The sequence below is a fragment of the Metarhizium album genome (genome assembly GCF_000804445.1).
Source record: "Metarhizium album ARSEF 1941 chromosome Unknown scaffold_2, whole genome shotgun sequence".
NCBI lineage: Eukaryota > Fungi > Ascomycota > Sordariomycetes > Hypocreales > Clavicipitaceae > Metarhizium > Metarhizium album.
In genome coordinates, this window is record NW_024467576.1 from 509,110 (window position 1) to 530,237 (window position 21,128).

A 21,128-nucleotide genomic window follows, 5' to 3' on the forward strand; every position below is an offset into this window, starting at 1 on the left:
ATAATCGGACATCCATCTGAACGCCCACTCGGCCCATTCCATGACACGTTCACTCACCTACAAAAGTGAAACCCAGTTGCTCAGCCTCACCAAGCGCATCCTTGGTGTCAGGGAAGCCGCGTTGAATTTCATTGCAAGGAGGCCATTACTCCATTTCCATGAAATCCATACGCGCGCTAATGGGCACATTTCCCGCGCACGAGAGCTCATACACATGCAGCTTTATGCCTTCAACAGGTTAGATTCACCTTGGGGCAAAGGAGTCAGCAAACTGCCCAACAGACACCTTCAATGTTCCTTGTTCTCATGCTGTGTCATGGAAAGGCGCACAGCATCGGCCCCTCCGCAGATGCCGACGACACTCGACACGCAACCCTCTTAGAGCTGCCATATGTATATATATATATAAATCTTGACATTATACACACGTGGGTTGGCTTCGTTTTTCCAGAACAATGCGTCCTCTTCTCGTCGCTGCGCTCTTTGCGGCCGCCTCAAACGGCCAATTACTTGGCTTCTTTGACACAGTGTTCCCAGGCCATGGCCAGGAGCAGCCCAGCGTGACTACGGGTTCCGAATCTCGCGTTCCCGTGGGAAAACGTGCAGACTCGGCCATTATGAAGATTAAAAAAATTCCGCAAGAAGACCTGGAAAAGGCAAAGAAAATCGCATCCTTGGCCCTCAAGCAGGCGGACCAACTCAAGAGATATCGCGACACCGTCAATGGCCTCGAGAAGGAGACATCTAGCGCTCAAACATGCTATGACAACTACCAGAAGAAGAGCCAACAGGCTCTCGGCGACCCGCTTAGCATTGGTGACTGCGACAAGCAATACTTTCAAGTCCAGTCTCTGCTCGGAGAGGCCCGCGCCATAAGTCAAGAGCGTGATTTCCCCGATAGCTCCTGGATCTATGACGTGAAGCTACCGGATGTGCGCGACGGCCGCACCAGCCTGCAAGGCGAGGAAACAAAACAGCTGCAGGACATCCTCCAAGCCTTGACAAAGATTGCCGGACAGGCAGTAACAATCCAAAAGCAGGCGGAGCGGCTGCAAGACTACCACAGCAAAATGCAGGGCCTTGACGCCGCCATCTCAGAGAACAAGAAGTGCTACAGCGCGTTTTACGAAAAGGCCAAGAAGGACGGAGTCGAGTCGGTGGAAGCCCTCGAGGCCGCCATGAAGCCTTGCAACGAGGGCTACGCCCAAGTCCAGGCCAAGCTCGGCGAAGCTCAGAAACTCGCCAAGGAGGCCGACTTCCCGGGCGCAGACGTCCTGGCGCGTTTCGAGCTGCCCAACCTGCGCGATGGCTTTGAGAGCAGCCAGGATGCCGAGACGCAAAAGTACTGGCAGGAGCTCGAGGAACTTACAAAGGCAAAAGACGGCACGGCTGAGGTGATCAAGGAGGACAGCAAGGAAGCAAAGGAGCTTGATGCAGCCGTCGCCGGGGAAATAGACTCGGTTGTAAACGCGACGCTGCACAACTGGGTCAAGTATGTGGCTTTCCAGGAGGTGAAGAACGGAGCATCGGCTGAGGCGGCTATGAAGTCGGCCAAGGAGCAGGGGGCTAAGTTTATACAGGAGTTGCTGAAGAAGTCGGATGAAATTGCTGATAGCGCCATCAAAGACCCTCCCGAGAGGTAGATACTAAAATACTACTTGGCGTGACACCTTGCACTTTAGAGTGGTAGTGCAAGGCGTACAATTAGTCAAGGCTACAAGTTTCCAGTTAACAATAAGGCAGTTGCTAAACAATCAAGTATTTACAATTATATATTTATTGCGTTATTTACGTTAGTGGTATTAACTAGAGTTATGTGATTTTATGGCTATTCTTATATAGATTTTAAGTAAGAGCTTATTAACCTTTAAGTTTTTAATATTTGTTTTATTCGCGTCCCTCGCAGCTCTAGGGCTACGCGCTCCAGTGTCCTGCCCTGCACTTTGTAATCTGTGCACGCGAACGCCGCCGCACATGGCAACCCTTTCCGACTAACGTCCTTCTGCTGCCATGGCCGACTACGCTGCCGCCGTATCATGACGCTCACGGGTGTCAACAGCATCGTGCCTGGTGGCATCCCGACAAAGTGCACATCCTTTGTCGTCTCCGACTCCAGAATTATCCCGGCTGGTGGTCCGAAGTGGATCATCGTATCGGCCGAGATCCGATATTCCGGATATGCCTTGTCGAGGATGACCTCCAGCACAGTGTAACTAGCACCATTGACAAGCTTTAGTTGAATCCCAGATCGCTTATAGCTGAGGTGCCTGTTGCCTTCCTGCTGCCTGCTAGGCAGCAGGTGGCCTCAGGCAATATACTGGTAGATATCACAACTATAAGTAGCGGTGTTCATAACACATAGATAGCTTAGAGAAAAACACACTTGTATGCATAGTTCAGAGTTCCAACTGCTTTAAGCCCTGGTGCGTGTTGCGATTCACGACCACTGGCATCCCTGGTACGAACATGAAGACGCCCGGTACTGGTATCGCACTGTCGTCCCCCTGGTTTAGCATCATGGTGGCTTCTTCCTCGGTCGGCGGACCATTCTTCCACTTATGCTGTGATAAGAAGATTCGCATCATTGACCGCCGCTGGACCTGCAACAACAAAGCTGCCTCCATGTTGAGGTTCCACGGTTCCTGTTCAGCGGCGTCACCACGGTGATTCCTGTTTCCCACGGAATTCGTTGATCTTCTCGGTAGCACCTTGCGTTGAGGAGATCCAGATCCGTTTTGTCCTGCACGCCCATTCGAATCCGTTTCAGCAAGCGCTGCAACTCCGGGTCCCCGGCGGCACGAACTTGTTCGTCCAGCATGACGACCGTCGTGAATTTCCTCCATAGTGCATGTGCCTTGTCGTGTTGGTGTCGTTGCTCGACCTTGAACGAGTTGTCTTCGTCCCACGAGACGGCCACGCTTGGTAAAAGGATTGACCTGTCATGTACTGGCCGGAACTGTTGGAAGTCTCCGCAGAAGAGCACGATGGGGATCCTGCTGAACTCTTGATGTGAGCCGCGGAGTTGGCAGAGTTGCTCGTTCACCGCGTGTAGCATCTGGGCTCCTAACATGCTCACCTCGTTGATGACAAGGAGGTCTTTCTCTTGCTAGTTCATTCGAGTTTGGCCATGAATAAACCGCTCCGTTACTTTCGCCAGTCGCACACCGCCGAGATCCTTGCCCATGCTTGTGCCTGTTGCTTGGTCCTTGGAGAACCCGCAGGTGGAGTGGATTGTGATGCCGTTAATTCGCGATGCCGCCGTCCCCGAAGTCGCCGTTATCAAGAGGCGGTTCGATATTTTTTTGCATGCAAAGAGCTCAACAAGCGTTTCAATGACGCGTGACTTCCCCGTGCCGCCTTCTCCGCCAACAAATTGGCAGAGCTGACTGACTTCGCTTTTGGCGCCGCATTGTATCAAATCGAGCTGGCGGCATATGATCAGGAGGGCGATTGTCTGTCTCTTATTCAACTTGAACCGTGCTGCCAGAGTCTTGCCTGTCTCGAGGAAGGATGTTGATATGCCAAAGTCGACTTCGACACCTGGACCTGCCTCGCCTACCCTTTCTTCCAGGTCCGCTCCCGTCATCTCAATATCCTCCTCGCCGAAACCACTGAGCACATTTCGCATCACGATACCTTGCTCAGTTTCGTGGGCCACAGCCATATTTTGTATACCCTGGATCATCCGCTCCCTCTCTCTGGAGGCACATATCTGCTGCGACTTGATGGCTTTGACCTGATCCTGCGGTGGTATACTGGCCCCGGACAAGGTTCCTCCGTGTATGCCTATCCATCTTTCTCCTCGTTCGGGTATTACGGTGGCGAAGAGCTCACCAGCCGAGCTCAGCCCTGATAGCTGAAAGTGGCAGAGCTGCTTCAGTGTTGCCATGAGCTCCGGCGAGCCGGCAGCGATCTGGTTGGAGCCCAGTGCACTTCTCATGACGTCAATTAGACGCGTCGTGTTACCAATGCTGTCAGACTCGCGAACCGAGGCGGCCTCGTCGCCCTCCCCTTCTCCCTCCTCATCGGCATGTGTAACCGTGAAGTCAGCGTCGCCAGCTGAGACCGCCCATTGCCTGGCGTCGCGTTTTGCGTCTTCGGCCGACCGACGAAGTAGCTGAACGTTATCGACGAGGCATGATACTCTCGGAGACAGCGCCTTCAGTGCCCGCGCCCAAATGAGGTTGATGTCGTCCGTTGCTTCGCACAAGAAAGACTCCCATGGCACAAACAGCGCAAGGTGTTGCACAGCTGCCCTTCAACGGGAGAGTTAGTTTCTGCAATACGGTACCTCTCAGCGTAATATTCGGTAGACATACCTCCGATGGCACGAGCCTTCATCATCCTGATCGAAATCCTTACTCAGGTAGCCATCCAGGCAGACACTGGCGTACTTTCCCGGCCGTCTCAGCACCTGCAACCAACGTCTTCCAGGTCCCCATCCGCTTTCAAAGGGTACCTCTCCCCAGGAGGCAGCGGTCTCATCCTTGTCCGTGCGCCTGAGCTTGACAAGCGATGTGTAGTCGTAGAGACACAGACTCCCTAGGACCCCCCCTCGGTGCTCATATGCCTCGACATAGCTGATTCTCTCGCCGGCTTCTTCCACGAAGATTGAGTCGTCCACGGGATCGTCCCCAACCGCTGTGCCGCTCTCTTGGCGAAGGTGTCGCCACCTACGGAAGACGTGCCAGTACAGCAGAGAAACATTCAGGAACGCCCATGCGCTGCTATTAGTGAACTCGGTCGGGTATCCGAGAAGGTAGGCGATGACTTCCACTTGCGACAAAGACCGTTCCGTGAATATGCGGTTCGCCACCCTCATCAAGAATTGCCGTGTCCTGTTCCCGGCAGCGCCATCAGTGGCACCGTTATCTCCAATATCCTCCCCGCCCTTAGCCGCCGGTCCACGGCTCGCTGAGACGACAGGCAGCAGTTCTGCGGCAGCAGCGACGCGCTTCCATACCGGGTCCTCTGCCTTGGTCGTGTAATTCGTGACATAGAACACGAGTGCCATGGTCTTCCGCTGCGTCGCTATGAAGGAGATATCGTGGTTGTGGCGAAGCCCCACAGCCTTAGCCTTGTTCCACCGATTCACCATGCTATGCCTCCTTCGAATTTGCAGCACGCCGTCTGCCGTGAAGGCAGTCTTTTCGACAAGTCTCCATGGCGCCTGAAACCTACAAAGACTACGCTGCTTTGCTCTTTTACCCTTATTCAAAGAGTACTTGACGCAAGTCGGGCTGTGGGTGTGGATCTGTGTTGCACCAGCACAGAAATTCGCCTCCTCGTCAAATGCGGCCGAAAATTGCTCCCTGTTGCTGAGCAGGGAGGAAATGTCTGATGTAACCGACCGTTCCGCTTGGAGGGCGCAATATCCTTCCTGGTCTAGGTCCTATCTCATATGTCAACTTGACCCGGCTCGTCTCCTGCGTCTCCAATGGCATGCCTAGGTCCATACTATACCTCACAGAAGACACTATCGATGTATCTGATGATCCTTTCACGATACGTGGCTTTATCTTCGCCGTCGACATCGGTAATCATCGTACTCAAGTTTGCGTTTCCGTGCAGCCAAAGCAACCCGTGGACATGCAGCGCCCCTCGTTCGTTGGTCTCCACAGCACCGTAGTAGTGGATGATGCGCCCGAATACCGACTCCGCTCCCACTTTGACATAATGCTCAAAGAACAACGTCATCTCTCGATGGAAGAAGATGGCCGAGCTCATCGGGTCGGAGATGGCCAGCCGCAGTCGTCTGTATGATTTGTCAAGGCTCTTCAAGAAAGCTTCAGCTGTGTCAGGCTCACGAGTGCGATATGCCGCAAGCCGCAGCTTTACCGGGTTTGTGATGTCATTTGGGTTGAGCGTAAACCAGATCGCAGGAATGCCGTGACGAAGCACAAGCGACTGTATTTTCCGCCGCATACTCAGACGGTTTTCTCTGGACATTGGCTGCCGGAAGCCGTACAAGGAAAGGCTTCTCAAAAGCTCCTTCACGCCCTCGTCAGTCGTTCTGCCAGAGTTCTCCAACTCGGTCCTAGCTGCCGCTAACCTGTCTGCTGAGAGCGATCCTACAATGCGCTCTATCTTCCGGAAGTTTTGCCTCTTCACGCTCAACATACTGAACCGACGGTTTTTCGATCGTACACTTATGTTAAACACAAGGAAAGCAAAGATGTGGTGCGTTGCAAATCGGCCCCCGTGGCGTCGGAGCATGATATCGGCCCACGTTCGCAGACTCATGTTACGGGATGAGACGAGATCTTGCGCCGCTGCCTCTACTCCACGAATATCACTACCTGTTCCCGCGCTAGGGGTGGCTTCTTCCGCCAAACGTGGGCCTCCAATACCAAACGGTAATAGCGTGGGAAAGGTCTTCGCGAAGAACGAGGCGTCAAACGAGTCGGCGAATTCCTCACCCCGATGAGCGTGAATATATGGCTCACGCCGGCTGGCGAGCCCCGTCTGTCGCTCTACCGATTCCACTCGTGTTGTCGGGCCTGCCTTGGCTCTCCCGGCCGCATCTCCGTTCACAACATTGCAGGCAAACAAAACCTTTTCCATATCGTGAACATCTGGCGGTCCATCCAGCGCAAACATAGCGGATGAAGTGACTTCGTTGATCGGTTTTCCCCATTGGCCAGACTCGGCCTCGCCCCAGAGGCCACCTTCGTCTTGACCCAACCCCGGCCCTTGTGCCCGGCCACTGTGTTCGTCTTCTCGATCAAGGCGCGCGAGGACCTCCTCAATCTCCAACGAATCCTCTTCGTCCATACCACGCTCTGTTGGGGGAACAACCTGCGCCGTTCGTGCCTTTTCCCACGCCGTTGGCTCATTCCGTTCCATGCAATCGTACACCAGGGACGGCACCCCATGCGGCGGTGCGCCCCAGCTTTCCATTTCCGCCGCATCAATCTCAATCTCAGCGTAATGCGGGTTGTTCATCTTCAGCCAGACGAGTGCGCCCTCAATGACTCGTCGCCTGACTGACAAAAGCCCCGACAAGTCGCTTGGTGCTGGCTTCTCCGCGCCTTGCCACGAGATATGGATCTCTTCCATAACTTGCACGAGCGGATGGGGAAGTACCTTTGTGGCCAGCTCCTGCACATTGTTCGGGAACACTGTGATGTGGCCCTTGATGTGCTTTGGGTAAATGGCATTTTGCTTGTGACCGCTCGCAACGCTGTACCTTGTGACGAACCCGTAACATGAGTTCAGCGCGATAAGTTTCTCCTCCACTGGAGTGAGACCCTTCAGCTCTTCGGGGAACATATGCTCACACCCAATACGTCTATGGAGCTGGGCCGCAGGCGACAGGGCGTTGCGTCCCAAACAACGTACGCACTCCGCGCAGACTAGGACACTCTCGCCCTCAGGTATGCAGCTCCGACATGAAAACGGCGACCGGCCGTTATTTGCAATACCGTTCAACTTCCATGGTTCCAATTTAACATCTCTCAACTCCTTTTTCGTGCGCTTGCGGTAGCAGAGCATACACGTCCATAACTGCAAGTTGCTCGTATCGTGGAACGCTCTATAGAAATCTTCTGCAGTCGAGACCTTTCTCTCATGTGGTATTGGCGTACACCACATCTGCTCTTTCGACAGGCTCTCCTTCACGGCAAATTCCTCCTCTAAGTAACCCAACACGCTCGTCAAGTCCTCGGCCTGCAACGCCCGCCTCCTCTGGCCTCGAGTTCCACGTCGACTTCGCTTCCTTGGAGATTCATCTCGCCCAGGATGACGATTTCTCTTTCCCTGCCGCTGCGGCCGCCTCCGCTCCACGACGTCGTCTTTCCATGGCCGTTGGCCTGTTTCTTCACAAGCAGTCTGAACTAGTGGCTTTGACGACGACACTCCAGCTAAATGCGCATCTCCTGACGCACCCTCCGTCTCTCGTGACCAGACAAGCTTACTGGGAAACCCTCCTGTGCTCGAGGCATCGCTGGGCTGTGGTATTCGCTTTCGCGGCGGCGGCCCTCGCCGACGTAGCTTGGGCAGCGCCCTCACAATTGCTTCCGCCTGCTCACGTCGTGAAGCCTCTTCAATCGCTGATTGCTTGGGCTGGATGGATCGAAACGTGGACGTCGTATTTGCCAGTCTCTCGTATCTCGGCCGTCTCCTCAGTTGCTGATTTGGGGCAGTGTGGCCGTCGACAGTATTTCTTGCCATCCCCGCCATCCCCGCAACCTATCTTGTCATCGCCGCTCCACCATGTACATCTCATAGCCAAGATTCTCCACCGTGCTGTTGTCACTGCGACGTCGAGTACTCCTGACGGATAGTATATGTTCGGCTCCGGAGCTTCGCCACTTGGACTATCTCGCCTGTTGACACGCGCTTCTTGGATATGGGAAATTTGCCCAGGGATGACTTCTCTCATACTACGGTATTTCCATTCAGACTACGTCATGCTTTCCTGCAGTACTAGGCCGATAAACCAATGGTTCCCCGTAGTATTCCCCATCACCCTGCCTCTGCGTCCATTATCGCAGTTTTGGTCAGTCTGCGTATACAACTTGTCACCCCAACTTTGTCGGCAGCAGCCCTTCCAACGCCGCACCATTGCCTGCGACGTCCAATCGAGCTCTGACAACCACCCTGCTGGAACGAAGATGGTGTCGTCGTTGCTTTTTCCTAACATGGACCTCCAGCACACATGGACAAGGCCCTGCCAACCTGCATGCTTGCACTCTCCAGGCCGTACTCTTCAAGCTGTTCGAACACCATGTTCCCGCCTTTGCTCGTCGGTCCCAGCAATATTTGCCAGGTTCACCCTGGCTCGTAACTCACCCATGACGTAAAGAACCATTTCGAGCATCAACCTGATCATCGGACTAAGCATGATGCTATCACCCCCATTCCCGAGCGTACACGCCGTGAGGTCATTTGACAGCACACGTCATGTCTTTCTTCCTCGCCCACGTACAGCTAGCAACGAGCCTTCTCCCCCTGGGGCTTTCACTTGCACCACTTAGTCTCTCTCCCTGCGCCGGTGAGTACTTCAGCGCCTACACCTACATACATTATCTCCAGGCTCTCCTTGTCTGCTGATCTTCTCTGGGCACATACGCCTTTTTATGGGCCTTCCAGTCCGCCTTTTGGTGGTCTTTGCAGCACTTCGCTCCTACAGTCGTACCACATACTTTGCACAGCTTGACCTCCATGCAACCAGTGTGTCCCGACAAGTCATCGAGAACCTCGTCCTCTTGCCGCATTTCCTGCACGATCATTTGCATCTCCTGTCTCACCTCGATCTCGCACTGCCCTCTTCCACATAGAGACGTTACCCAAACCACAATGCAAGGCTGGTCTGTGTGCAAGAAACATATTGGATTCTGTAGGATATCTGTCGCAAATTGCCCGCAACTTTCGCAAAAGTCCCCGGACGCATTTCGACACGCCGTGCTCCTTCATGAGAGGCATCATGACCTGGGAAAATCGTTCGTTGTATTCGCCATCCTTTCCGGCACGATTCGCTTCGGTGACAAGGCTCTGGGAGATGCTGTGGTTGTGTATGAATTGCGTATCTCCAAACTGGCATATGAACTCGAGTCGGACCGTAGAGGTTGCCATGATGTGCATTCAGACCCTCAAATGCCTTAGTAAATATGTGTTGAGAAAAGGAAGGCGTGATCAAATTACCAAGGTCTAGAAGTCAATTACTATCTAATCTTCCTCCCATCCACCTTTTTATCCCATCTTGCACATTCATGACCTGTCGTGCATCAGGGATACCCTAGGCACCGTTGCCAATAAATGGCCCCCAATGCAAGCCACTATCAGAAGTTGGTGTCACCAGGTGTCACCAGAGACTGTTTCCGACATGGAAAAGCTTGCAAACACCTTTCAGCCGTGTCCCATGCCATCGCGCACTCTTTTAATACCTTTTTTTTTCTTTTAATGTCTCCTCAAGCTTTCGTTCCTCAAGGCTCTTTGCGCAACCCTGCGTGGGGTTGCCTCTCCTGTTTGGTGCGACAGGGGTGCGCAAAAGTTTCTCGACATCTGATTGGTCTCAGCATTTTCTAAAACGTAACTCAACTGGATGATCAATATCGAAAAATGGGTCCATTTTCACAGCTGCCCCTGATTGTGTCTCGCAGGTACTTTGAGCATCGGGTATCGCAACACAACATGCAGTTGCTTTCATCAACAATGAGTCCAATGCCTCATCGAGGACCCCAAGCTGGCGTGATTTCCTTCGTGTGCATTCGCTGTGGGGAGGAGAAACCAGAGGAAGACTTCCTCGGCAGAAGGAAGGCGGTGGGGTACACCAGGAGCTGCCTAAGCTGCCGGAATCAGCGCGCTTCTCATGTTGGCCTTATCTCCCATTCTGCAAGATGTTCAATGCTGATCAATTGAAGTACTCCAGGTCCAGAGGCGCGACCCAGACACTGAGGGACATCGCGGTCCGTCCTTCCTCGCCCGACAGGCCTGCGAAGAGAACTGACCAAGAAGCTGGCTTATCGCCTAGGCAGAAAATATTTGAAACCCGACCTTTATCTTCAAACAATTCACGGGGACGTCACAAAATGAGCAGATCTTCCTTCGAGGACTCGATGAACCAACCGCACGTAGTTCTGGGGACTCCATTGCCGCCAACCCAACAAAGTTCAGGGCTATTCCAGGTACTAGCTCCCTCACCTCCCGTGCGGCAGACAACCCATCTGATCGTCTCACTGTCTGATGCTGCCACCACCCAAAGCAGTGCAGCCAGTATGGATCACACTTACTTGGCAACTAGATACCGCAAGGGTGGGAAAGACTCACAAGATAGCCCTTCCACGGCTGAGGCGAGGGTCAAGCTGGCCGCTATCCAGCGCGACCATCACGACGCCGTGCAGGGGAAACGGTACCACTGACGCCCACAATATCCCAGCTGCGCTACTTTCAGGGCTCGGAAGTTGCTGGAGAAGGTATCTACCCTTGTGCTGCGGCTGGCAGTAGATTCTTCGAGCTGACCATGGAACATAGACGCGCGGACGGGTGGGTTTTGTGGTGTTGGTATGGTGTCTAAGGAGGGACAGGGGCCAATTCTCAGAATCCGATATTGACGCTGAGGACTATGCCAACGTACTGCTTTCACCCGCTCGACCACGCAGGTATCTCGAGAAATTGGGGATCGAGCCGGACTCTGAACCAGGTGAGGAAGACGAGGACGGTGACAAGGACAATGATCCTGTGGATGGAAGCCCTCTTGGCCGTCAGCTGCTGCAGCCGTCCGCACGGCCAAGGCGTGGTCGCCGAGGTCCCGCCCCAGGTACAGGAGGTCGGCCAAGAAGGTCTCGGAGAGTAACCCGATCGTCGAGATCGTCGAAATCGTCGAGACCGCAACGACGGCTTCGGAGTCCAGTGATGATTCCACCGGAAGAATTGGCAGTCTTCCATGCACAAGATCCGGTGTGGAATGGCGACATCGACGCTTGCGCCTTGACAGACCGCGATAAGGCCACCCTGCGCGAGTTCTGGACTAAACTTGACAATGACCAGATGGAATACTGCAGCCGATGCCGCGAGTGTTGGTTTCAGATGGAAATTGATTATGAGGGCATCTGCTCGCGTTGCTATCGAAAGGATGAGAAGCGTGGCCCGGACGAGCCTTATTTCTTCTCTGCCGAAAATCAACTTGACTTTGGCCCCGTACCGACCCGATTGCCTGAGCTCACGCCTACGGAAGAGTCATTGATTGCTCGTGTCCACGTCCATGTGAACATCATGTTGGTGCGAGGGCAGCAGTACAAGTATCGGGGGCATGTCGTTCACTTTCTTCGCGAAGTTGGCTTAGTGTAGAACCAGCTCCCGCTTTTGCCACGGGAGTTGAACACGGTGTTGCTGCGTCCTGCCAACACCTCATCACACGCCAATCTCAGCCGGCAGTTTACCCGCCAGTTTCGTGTGCGCCGTCAAGCGGTTATGATATGGCTTGACTACCTCCGCCATCATCATCCTGGCTATCGATGTATCGTCGTCGACGACGAGCGACTGAGCCAACTGCCCGAGGACGGCAATGTGGAGGACGCAATCCCCCAAAGTCAAGTGGAGGCTGCCGACGTGGGACCGGAGGAAGATCAGGAGGCAGAGCCTGAACTAGAGGACGCGGCTGCGGTGCCTGACCTGTTGGCCAAGGACACGGAGCTCGATGCTCTGCGGTCTATTCTTGCGGGCGAGCCAGAAGCGAATGCAAGGCCTCCTCTCGCCACAGCCCCCAAGGGGCAGGCGCAACACGAGCTGAGGTTCCCGAATATACGGCACACGCCGATCAATGAGTTCAACCGCTCTCATGCCCTGCTCTCCTTAGCATTCCCCTGCCTCTTTCCAGATGGCAGAGCCGACTTTGTGGAGCCTCGCTTGCGGTCGATTGAGTACAAGGATTACATCGAGCACGCGATGCGGTGGCACGACGGGCGTTTTGCTCGGCACCCGACCTTCCGTTTTGTCGCATTCAACACCCTGATGCGGTCCCAAGCACGTGCGCGGTCCAAATTCTTCGTGAAGCAACACGATGGCACTCGTGAACCGCTCACCCGAGAGCAGCTTATTCAGGCACTCGAACACAGCGAGGATCCCGAGACGCAGGCGCTGATCAACTCGATCACTAGGCATGCAGTGTCGATTCGCGGTACGCGCCCTTTTTGGAACAGAAAGAGGCAGGACCTCGAGGCGTATGCCTATAGCCTGGGCTGTCCTGACGCATTTATCACATTTAGCCCGGCCGATTTGCACTGGCGGAGCCTCTACCAACACATGCCCCGATACGAAGAATGGCTGGCTGCGTCCGAGTCGGAGAGGATGGCATTGTCACGGTACTTATTGCGGCAGAACCCTCACATTGCTGCTTTCCACTTCTACCGCCGATACTGCTTCTTTCGAGATATCGTGTTGCGGAAGAAGTTCAACGTCACGGATTACTGGGATCGGTATGAATGGCAAGGGCGCGGCAGTCCTCACAACCACGGTCTGTACTGGATGAAGGAGAGCCCGGCCGCCGACATGGAGGACGAAGCTGCTCGTGACATATTCGCACGCACGTGGGGCTTCCACATCACGGCTGTGAACCCGGAGCCCCGTAGGAACGTGCCTCATGGGGAGGGTAATCCCCTGAGCGTAGATACTCTGAGCATAGAGATGACATTCCTGCGGCTCTCGCAAATTGTCAACCGCTGCCAGCGCCACAGATGCAATACCACGTATTGCTTGCGTGTCAGAAAAAGAAGCGGTGACCTGGCGAGGGACATGGAAGGAGCTGCTGCCGATATTGAGGCGGCCAACATGTCGAATCCGGAAAGGGAGTGTCGTTTTGACTTTCCCCGTGCCTTGCGGGAGCTGGCCGCGGTCATCAGGAAGGAAGGCAAGTCGTACTACATCTTCGAGGCGGCCCGCAACGACAACCTCATGAACCACTTCAATCCTGCCATCATTCTGGGGTGGCTGGCCAACATTGACATATCTCCATGCACCAGCTTACAGGCAGTCATTACATACGCTGCCAAGTATTGCAGCAAATCGGAGAAGAAGACTGAGCCTTATTGTAAGCTTGCAGACCAAGTTTTGCCGCACACGGCACACCTGCAACCCCTATTGTCCTTCTCCTCTCGTCTTATGAATAAGCTGATTGCCGAGAGGGATTATTCAGCGCAGGAGATTTCCCACTTGCTGCTCAACATCCCTCTGCAGGAAGGGACTCGGATGGTTGTGTACGTCGATTGCCGCCCGTTGGAACAGCATGTGCGGTCGTACCGCGTCGATGATGATGTGAGTGAGGCTGTCGGCAGCTACCGGAAATACCTGCAGAGAAATGACCAGCATGAGAGTATTACTTATCTCGAGTATTTGCAGTCGTACAATCTCAAGACGTGGAGGAGACTCGGTGCAAACGCGAAGAAGAGGGTTCTGTCCTACTTTCCTCGGTACAGGCCCGTGGAAACTTCAGCCCAGTTTCATGACTTCTGCCGTGTCAAGTTGATGATGGCCCATCCGCATCGCTCTCCGGAGGAGTTGTTTGCTGTGGACGGACAGTGGTTTGAGTCCTTTGTTGCAGCGTACCAGTGCTGCCGGCAGCGACACCATTTCCATGAGGACGACCATTACGGGCAGGTGGGAACAAGCGAGCTCCAGGCGGAGGACGATGAGTTTGAGCAGGAGGTGCATGACGAGCTCATCGCAGAGGAGGACTGGCATGAACTCGCCCGCATGCTGCCAGACCGGCCGCTGGAGGAAGAAGACATCGACGTGCTTGGCCGGCGAGATATCGACGTGAATTATGACTGGACTCCCCACGTTGGACGATATACCAACGAAGACATTCTCCGCGGTAACTACTGGAAGCAACGCAAGGCGGAAAGCTCCTTTCCTCTTGATGTGGAGCATCAGCCCTTAGAAGCTCGCGATTCCCTGAATCCGGAGCAGCGCCTAGTGTATGACACGGTGATGGACCACTTTCTGACCCAAGACCGTTCCCAGCTGTTACTCCACGTGGACGGTGGCGGTGGTACGGGTAAGTCATATCTGATCAACCTGCTCTCGGCGCACCTTCAGGTCGCGACAGGCGGGAGAGGGACACCTGTCTGGCGTGCCGCACCGACGGGCGTTGCAGGAAATCAGATATCAGGCACCACTTTACACTCGCTGCTTCACCTCCCGATCAACAAGGACTTCAGGCCGCTCTCCGCCATCGATAAGGCCCAGCTCCAGAAGAAGCTGAAGGATATTCAGTACCTGATCATCGACGAGAAAAGCATGCTGGGACTGCGGCAGCTATCCTGGATCGACGACCGTCTCCGCGAGGCATTTCCGCATAGGAACGAGGAGTTCTTTGGCGGACTCAATATCCTGTTGGTGGGCGACTTCTTCCAGCTTCCTCCTGTTCTACAGAAACCGCTTTATTACGACAAAGAAGTGAAAGGAGTAGAAATTAAAGGCAGGAACGCGTATATGCGCTTCGATAAATCTATCTTTCTAAGCGCTGTTCAGGGGCAATGCGGCGATGATCAGGCGGCCTTTCGCAAGGCTCTCGGGGAACTTCGGCTGCTCCAACTATCTCACGAGTCCTGGAAACTTCTCTCCGGCCGTGTGCAGGCAAAGCTAGACGATCAAGAGGTTGCCAGGTTCGCCGATGCCTTACGCGTGTACGCCACGAAAGACCGGGTGAACGAATATAATCACTACCACCTTGACCGCCTCAGCCGACCAGTCATCCAGGTCATCGCTACGAACGTCGGCCCCGGCGCGGCTGCTGCCCCGGACGACAAGGCCGGCAACCTTGCGAAACACGTCCCTGTATGCATTGGCGCCCGTCTGATGCTGACGTGCAACCTCTGGCAACAAGTTGGCCTCTGCAACGGCGCTCGTGGCACAGTGTACGACATTGGCTGGGCACCTGGGGCTGACCCCGTCCGGGACCAACCGTGTGTTATCATGATGGGGTTTGACAAATATACCGGACCGGCATTCCTGACCACCGCGGATGGTAGGAAGATTGTCCCAATTCTGCCAGTAGACAGGGACTTCCTCGTTGGAGTCACACTCTGCACTCGCACTCAGTTTCCCCTGATCGTATGCTATGCCATTACAGTTCATAAGTCGCAGAGCATCACCGAAGACAAGATCGTGACAGACCTGTCCTGCCGTGACTTTCAGACTGGTCTGAGCTATGTGGCTGTCTCGCGTGTGAAAACGCTGCAGGGTTTGATGCTCGATGCCCCGTTTGACCGCAACCATCTGACATACACATTACCTCCGGAGGGTATCAAAATGAAAATGAGGGACCAATGGCTTAGGAGCTTGCAGATTCTTACTCAGAATCCGTATAAGAAAGTCCACGGGGCTACGTAACTCCACTTGATACTACCAAGGTGTAAATGACGCAGTGAATGTATGATTGTAGATGCTTCATTCTTCATTTTCTTCGGTGACTGCCTTATCCGTTGAGCGCAGACTTGCAGCCTTCGGCTGATTGTACGCCTTGCACCACCGCTCTAAAGTGCAAGGTGTGACGTAGTATTTTACTCAGTGTATTGTCAAGCCACTGATTGAACTCACATATCGTGAACATTCTACGAACGATAGATAGAAGAATAAAATTACACACCTGCTACGAAACATAAGAGGCGGATTAAGTTGACAAATATTGTGACAACAACTTTGTCGTGGTGGCAACTGCCAAGCTTGCGACTGACGATTTCAGACATATCTTTGCTGGACAACATGGTAGTGTGCTTCATATGGCACGGACTCTACCAGCTCGAACTCCTTGAAGGAGCGATGGGCACAAAAGGTAAATCCTTCTCTCTACCTATAAATGCGTTATCAGCTAACCACCTACATGTGACGGTACAAGGGCACGAGCAAGGTCAAGTGCGACTTGGATAAAGCGATTGTTCACAAGGAAAGTAAGAGCTTCCCAAGGAAGTTCAGACTCGAGCTATGTAAGTCCTGATGTGGGGCCGTTCCCTTACACTACAATGTGATTACCGGGAACTGAGAGAATATATTACTTCGAATGGGATGTTCTGCAAGGAAGAGAGATAGTTTGGCGCAAAACGGTCGAGGAACGAAGAGCATTAGAAAGACAAAAAATAAAACTCAATGCTCAAATGTCCAACTAGTTTCTCTGAGATAGCTAATTTGAATAGGGTTTCTGTTTTAGGGAAGTTGAAAGTTATAGCTCGGATATCGATTAGCTTAGTTGTGTCATTGTACTTAGATCACCCTTGACGGCTAAGTATGCTATCAGAAAGTCCGATTCGAATTATCAGAATATTGCGTCGAGATCAAACCCATTCCACCTGTGGACTGTAGCGTAAACCATACATCAATGAGAGCTTAGCATGATTCCTTACGCTCATCGAATTCAGCGTCCACAGACTCGTTCACTTTCTTCCGACGTACCGCTCGTAGATTCCAGAGGCACCGAGCGGCGACAGCACACATCATTACCACCAGAAGACTTGCAATCACGACAGGCGGAATCCACATTCGATCACTGCGTTGGAGAAAATGCTGCGCGACGGCGATACTGGCGCAGAGGTACGCCAGCAAGAAAGCCATTGCAAGGTCCTATAGGCAGAGTCAGAACTGGAAATATGCTCTAGTTATTGGAGTTCAACTTACTTGGAAGACAAAGAGGGAAAACGCTCCATACCCGAGAATTGCCCAGACGAAAAAGAGACCAAAGCCCTCGATAGTATCGTTGTAGCCGATTCCGGCTGTACGGCAATTGCCCAGTTCCAAAAGATGGCAATAAAATTCCAGGCAAGAGGGCCGCAGATAACTGAAATGCGAGTGAAGTGTGAAAGCTTGCTATGCTTAAAGTAAAGCACAGAGAGGTTGACGAAATTGAGAATCAAGATACACTCGGCCCAGCCAAAGGCAGAGCGTACAAACAAGACCAGAAAAACAACGTGAAGTAAATTGTTGATGCTGAAATGATTGCTGATTGTGATGTAGCTGATGTCGTTAGAGGGCGCGAAAATATTGGCCAGCATGTGCACAAAGAGCGCGACATGCATTCCTACCCTAATAGGTGATTTAGCTGCGGATCAGTCTGTTTGATGCTCGATACTAACCAGTAGGCAATGACCATGTTTGGATCAATGGTCAGGCCCGTCTCATACTGAAAATTCTGGTCCCAAATGCGCGCCCCGATGGTGGGACCATCTCGTGGTGCGCGGACCGTGTAGTAAATAGAGACACCGGCAGAGACCCCCCAAGTAAGCGCATCGATAACATGAGCGAGAACGAATCTTCGGTCAAGATCCACTCTGGACACTTCGTTGACTATGCATGAAGATCAGTACAAGCTATGCAAGGAGAACACCAGCCTGACGCTTACGAGAGGCCGACTGCTTTTTCATGATGGCGTCTAGGCAGAACTGAATGCTAAGGTTTCTTTAATTTGATGAATATGTCTTAAGTGGCAAGAGGAACTTAGGAAGACAGGAAGTTGTCTGAGGCGTAGAAGAGGAGGTCGAGACTTATATAAGCCCAGTTCATAAACGCCGGCTTTCCTCATTCATCCTCGGTTTATCCTGTGTGGCTCCTCCAACGTGGTTTTAGTCTCCCCAGATACCGCCCGGGACTTTATTGGCGCCTAGGTGCATATGACCGTATCCTCTTTCAGAGCAGCAAGGCATGTTTATGCCATAAATCGCGCAGGTCACATCACATTACTGCATTTGGGCACTGAACTGGATTGGTTGTTACACCCTCTGGGGCGCCCTTAAACTATCTAACTGATGGTACCGCTCTAATAGGTACTATCTACATTCAGCGTATTATCTGATTCAGTTTCCCCAAGCCCGGCCGAATCTCCGTGCTGGAGATTTTGTCGGTTTCGCACTTTGACAATACGTCGAGGCGTACCCAGAGGTTTCTAGGTATAACGGTAAGTTTCGTCTCCCTTGTACGCAATCACGTAGTGAATGGACACTCACCAGGTGCTTCAAAGCAAGAAGTTCGGCAGACAGCTTTTGTATCTGCTTGTCAGCATTTTGTTTCTCGAAACTCCTGACGTAATGCAAATGCTGAATTTCAGTCTGCAATCTGCAATTCTCTCTTGTCAAATTAAACAGCCGTGTTTCATACTGCGTTATGGAGCGTAAATGCATGATCTCTGAGCCCAGCGCATTGCGCTCTTGTAGGGATGTGAGTGGTGCTTTGACACCATGACTCTGAGCTTCTGAATGATCCATCGTAGAATGAGGTGAGGTGTGACTTTGCATTGTATGGCTTCCCTATTCACAAGGCATTACATACTGTATTTATATTTATGGAACCGGCGTTATCTTTGATCGGCCGATGGGCTCCGTCGGCTTCAGTTTCCGGACGGCCCCATATCGGGGCAAAGAGAAGGTGATGCCCCGGCTTTTTTTTTTTTGTGATGAACCCCGAAACCCCGCTATTTTCGCCGGATACAACACCCGCCCAGCATTGTGATTCCTACGGACGGCATAAGGCTAGGCGCCCATAATCCACGAAAGGGTGGAGACAAGGGTGAAATTTTTCCAAATAGGTTACTCTGGTGAACATGGGTTGGGGGGTAACACGGCACGGCAAGTGCTGTTGGGAAACTTTGCTGCTGGGGTGCTTGATTTTAAAGTGGAGACAAACTGTGATAGAGTTGCCTAGCTGTTACCTACCTAGGTACTTGCTCCTCGTTTATGCACCCAGCGGCTGGCTGAAGGACTCCCCAACTCGAGTGCTTCGATCACATCACATTAATAACGACGCATGCAAATGCATTACAAACTCAAGTGGCAATTTATTAATCATTCTATAGCTTACAAGGCCCAGGACCAGGGTGTGGCGTCGCGAAGGTTGTTAAACACCTTTCCAGTTCGAGCCAGAGCGCCAAGTTGCCATTTCTGGCCAACTGCAGGCGGACCAATCGAGCTCCGGAACGACTCGGCTCTCAGCGCATCCGGCTCCGTCAAGTTCAACGCAACGAGGTTGCTAAGGCGCCGGAGCCTGTTTAGCGGAAGATCTACGCTATGAGAGGCGAATGTCATTCTGGACAGTCGATAACAAGACTCGAATGTATCATGTACTGAGAAAATGCGACCGTCAAATTCTGTCCAGGCTATTCCATCAATATTATCTCGTCTTTCTGCCAGCCAGGCGTCAAGCAGTGCGTGGTGCGATGGCCGAATGAAGGACCGATACAGGGCCCCATAATCAAGCAGGAAGGACTGGGAGTCTCTGAGTGATCGCGTAACCGGCCCTCCGCGTTTGGCCCGATGGAAAGTAAACCCTCGATGTCTGTATTTCTTCACATCAAGGTGGGCGTTCCTGTATTTCTGGCCCGGCCATGGTCTCCACATAGATGAGTGTTTGTCCTTACACTGGGTGTAGTACATGTGGCCCGCGCACCATCCACTGATGAAGCACTGGACATGGCTGGCGTAAAAGCCTTTGATAAAGCTCATGCAGCTGTTGATGCCTGAATAAGAACATCCGATGATTAGTTCGACGCCCTGAGACCCTGAGCTGGTTTGTATGTATCCTTGAAGAACATTGAGTGCTTCTCTCGCGCTGCTTGTGTCCTGACTAGGCGGAAAAGCTGACTCTTCTGAAGCAACGCCCAAGGTCGGCTTTTCCAGATCAGATAACTGGCAGGCGTCCGAATTGAGCCTGTTGCCGCAGTTCATCTCCTTGTATGCCTTGAATCTGCCGTAGAGCGCTGTTCCGAGCAAATTTTCCGCTGCAGCTGGTTCAAGGGATTCTGCCCTTGAGTTGAGACACTCGAGATCCGCACTTGAGATGGAGGCCGTTCCAAGTGGGCGAAGCGATCTTGCCACTTCAGCTGCATCAAGCTGCCACGAGACCCCGCAAATTTCCAACACATTGACCATGTCTAAAACTGATTCCTTGTATCCGGGAACGAAGAAAGTCCATACGGAGTCTTCACTTGTTGACGACGGGAGAAAGAACCCCAAAGCGCGCGGACCAGTGATAACACAGCCCGAATCAAACATGGCGGACAATAATGTCAATGGGTACCGGAACGTTCGCGACAAATACCCAACGGGATCAGCTCGCGACTCGTAGCACTGTTTGAGTATCGAGCTGTAGGTAAAGGCTTTTCTCAAGACACAGGCATCTCCTATATCGAGATTTTTCATGACGTTTTGAAGGGCTGTAGATTTTTCTGCGAAAGACATCTTGAGGGAAGGTGGAAAAAGAGTTTGGCAGTGTTCTAGATGTGTGGGGTTGGTACAGAAGATGGTCGAGATGCTGAAAAAAAAAAAAAAATAGCCCTCTCACTTGAGCCTTAGCACCTTTAAATAGTTACATGCTCTGATATGTCTAATAAAAAGAGCAGGTTTATCATTCGACTTGATCTCACGTTTGTACGTGTTTCGCAGCTGAATGCCTTGATGCCTCTCTTGCTCAACAGTCTGGTACTAAATCTAGTTCTGGTCATACTGGGCTGGGCCATCTCAAAGCGCTAACCGAGGGCGCGAGAGCACCACTATCTTTAGTCACAGCGGCTGTCTTCAACCGACCACATTTCTTATTCCTCATAATTCGGCAAACAGCATTGAGCAGTTAGTTTTTGAGCGCTTAGCACACCTGCAGGCTTCCGGCATTGGAAGATTGCTAATATTTCGGTCTCGCAATGGCTGTGAGAA

The 21,128-nt window shown here is 52.7% G+C and overlaps 5 protein-coding genes across 5 annotated transcripts; 2 read left to right on the forward strand and 3 right to left on the reverse strand.

Moving 5' to 3' along the window:
• Positions 1-455: 455 nt before the first annotated feature.
• MAM_01284 (uncharacterized protein) lies at positions 456-1,643 on the forward strand (the record flags this gene model as incomplete). The annotated part of the gene is made up of 1 exon (XM_040820083.1): positions 456-1,643. The coding sequence occupies one exon, from the start codon at positions 456-458 to the stop codon at positions 1,641-1,643; it is 1,188 nt and encodes a 395-aa protein (XP_040681571.1).
• A 753-nt stretch (positions 1,644-2,396) lies between these two features.
• MAM_01285 (DNA helicase PIF1, ATP-dependent) lies at positions 2,397-8,172 on the reverse strand (the record flags this gene model as incomplete). Its single annotated transcript, XM_040820084.1, has 5 exons — positions 2,397-2,600; positions 2,660-3,106; positions 3,149-4,256; positions 4,320-5,392; positions 5,464-8,172. The coding sequence occupies 5 exons, from the start codon at positions 8,170-8,172 to the stop codon at positions 2,397-2,399; spliced, it is 5,541 nt and encodes a 1,846-aa protein (XP_040681572.1).
• Positions 8,173-10,532: 2,360 nt separating this feature from the next.
• On the forward strand, positions 10,533-15,831 carry MAM_01286 (ATP-dependent DNA helicase PIF1; the record flags this gene model as incomplete). Its single annotated transcript, XM_040820085.1, has 3 exons — positions 10,533-10,852; positions 11,028-11,721; positions 11,797-15,831. 3 exons carry the CDS (start codon positions 10,533-10,535, stop codon positions 15,829-15,831), a joined length of 5,049 nt encoding a protein of 1,682 aa, XP_040681573.1.
• A 990-nt stretch (positions 15,832-16,821) lies between these two features.
• Positions 16,822-17,852, reverse strand: MAM_01287 (uncharacterized protein; the record flags this gene model as incomplete). Its single annotated transcript, XM_040820086.1, has 5 exons — positions 16,822-17,055; positions 17,110-17,298; positions 17,379-17,514; positions 17,565-17,775; positions 17,831-17,852. 5 exons carry the CDS (start codon positions 17,850-17,852, stop codon positions 16,822-16,824), a joined length of 792 nt encoding a protein of 263 aa, XP_040681574.1.
• A 1,425-nt stretch (positions 17,853-19,277) lies between these two features.
• On the reverse strand, positions 19,278-20,657 carry MAM_01288 (uncharacterized protein; the record flags this gene model as incomplete). The annotated part of the gene is made up of 1 exon (XM_040820087.1): positions 19,278-20,657. One exon carries the CDS (start codon positions 20,655-20,657, stop codon positions 19,278-19,280), a length of 1,380 nt encoding a protein of 459 aa, XP_040681575.1.
• Positions 20,658-21,128: the final 471 nt, after the last annotated feature.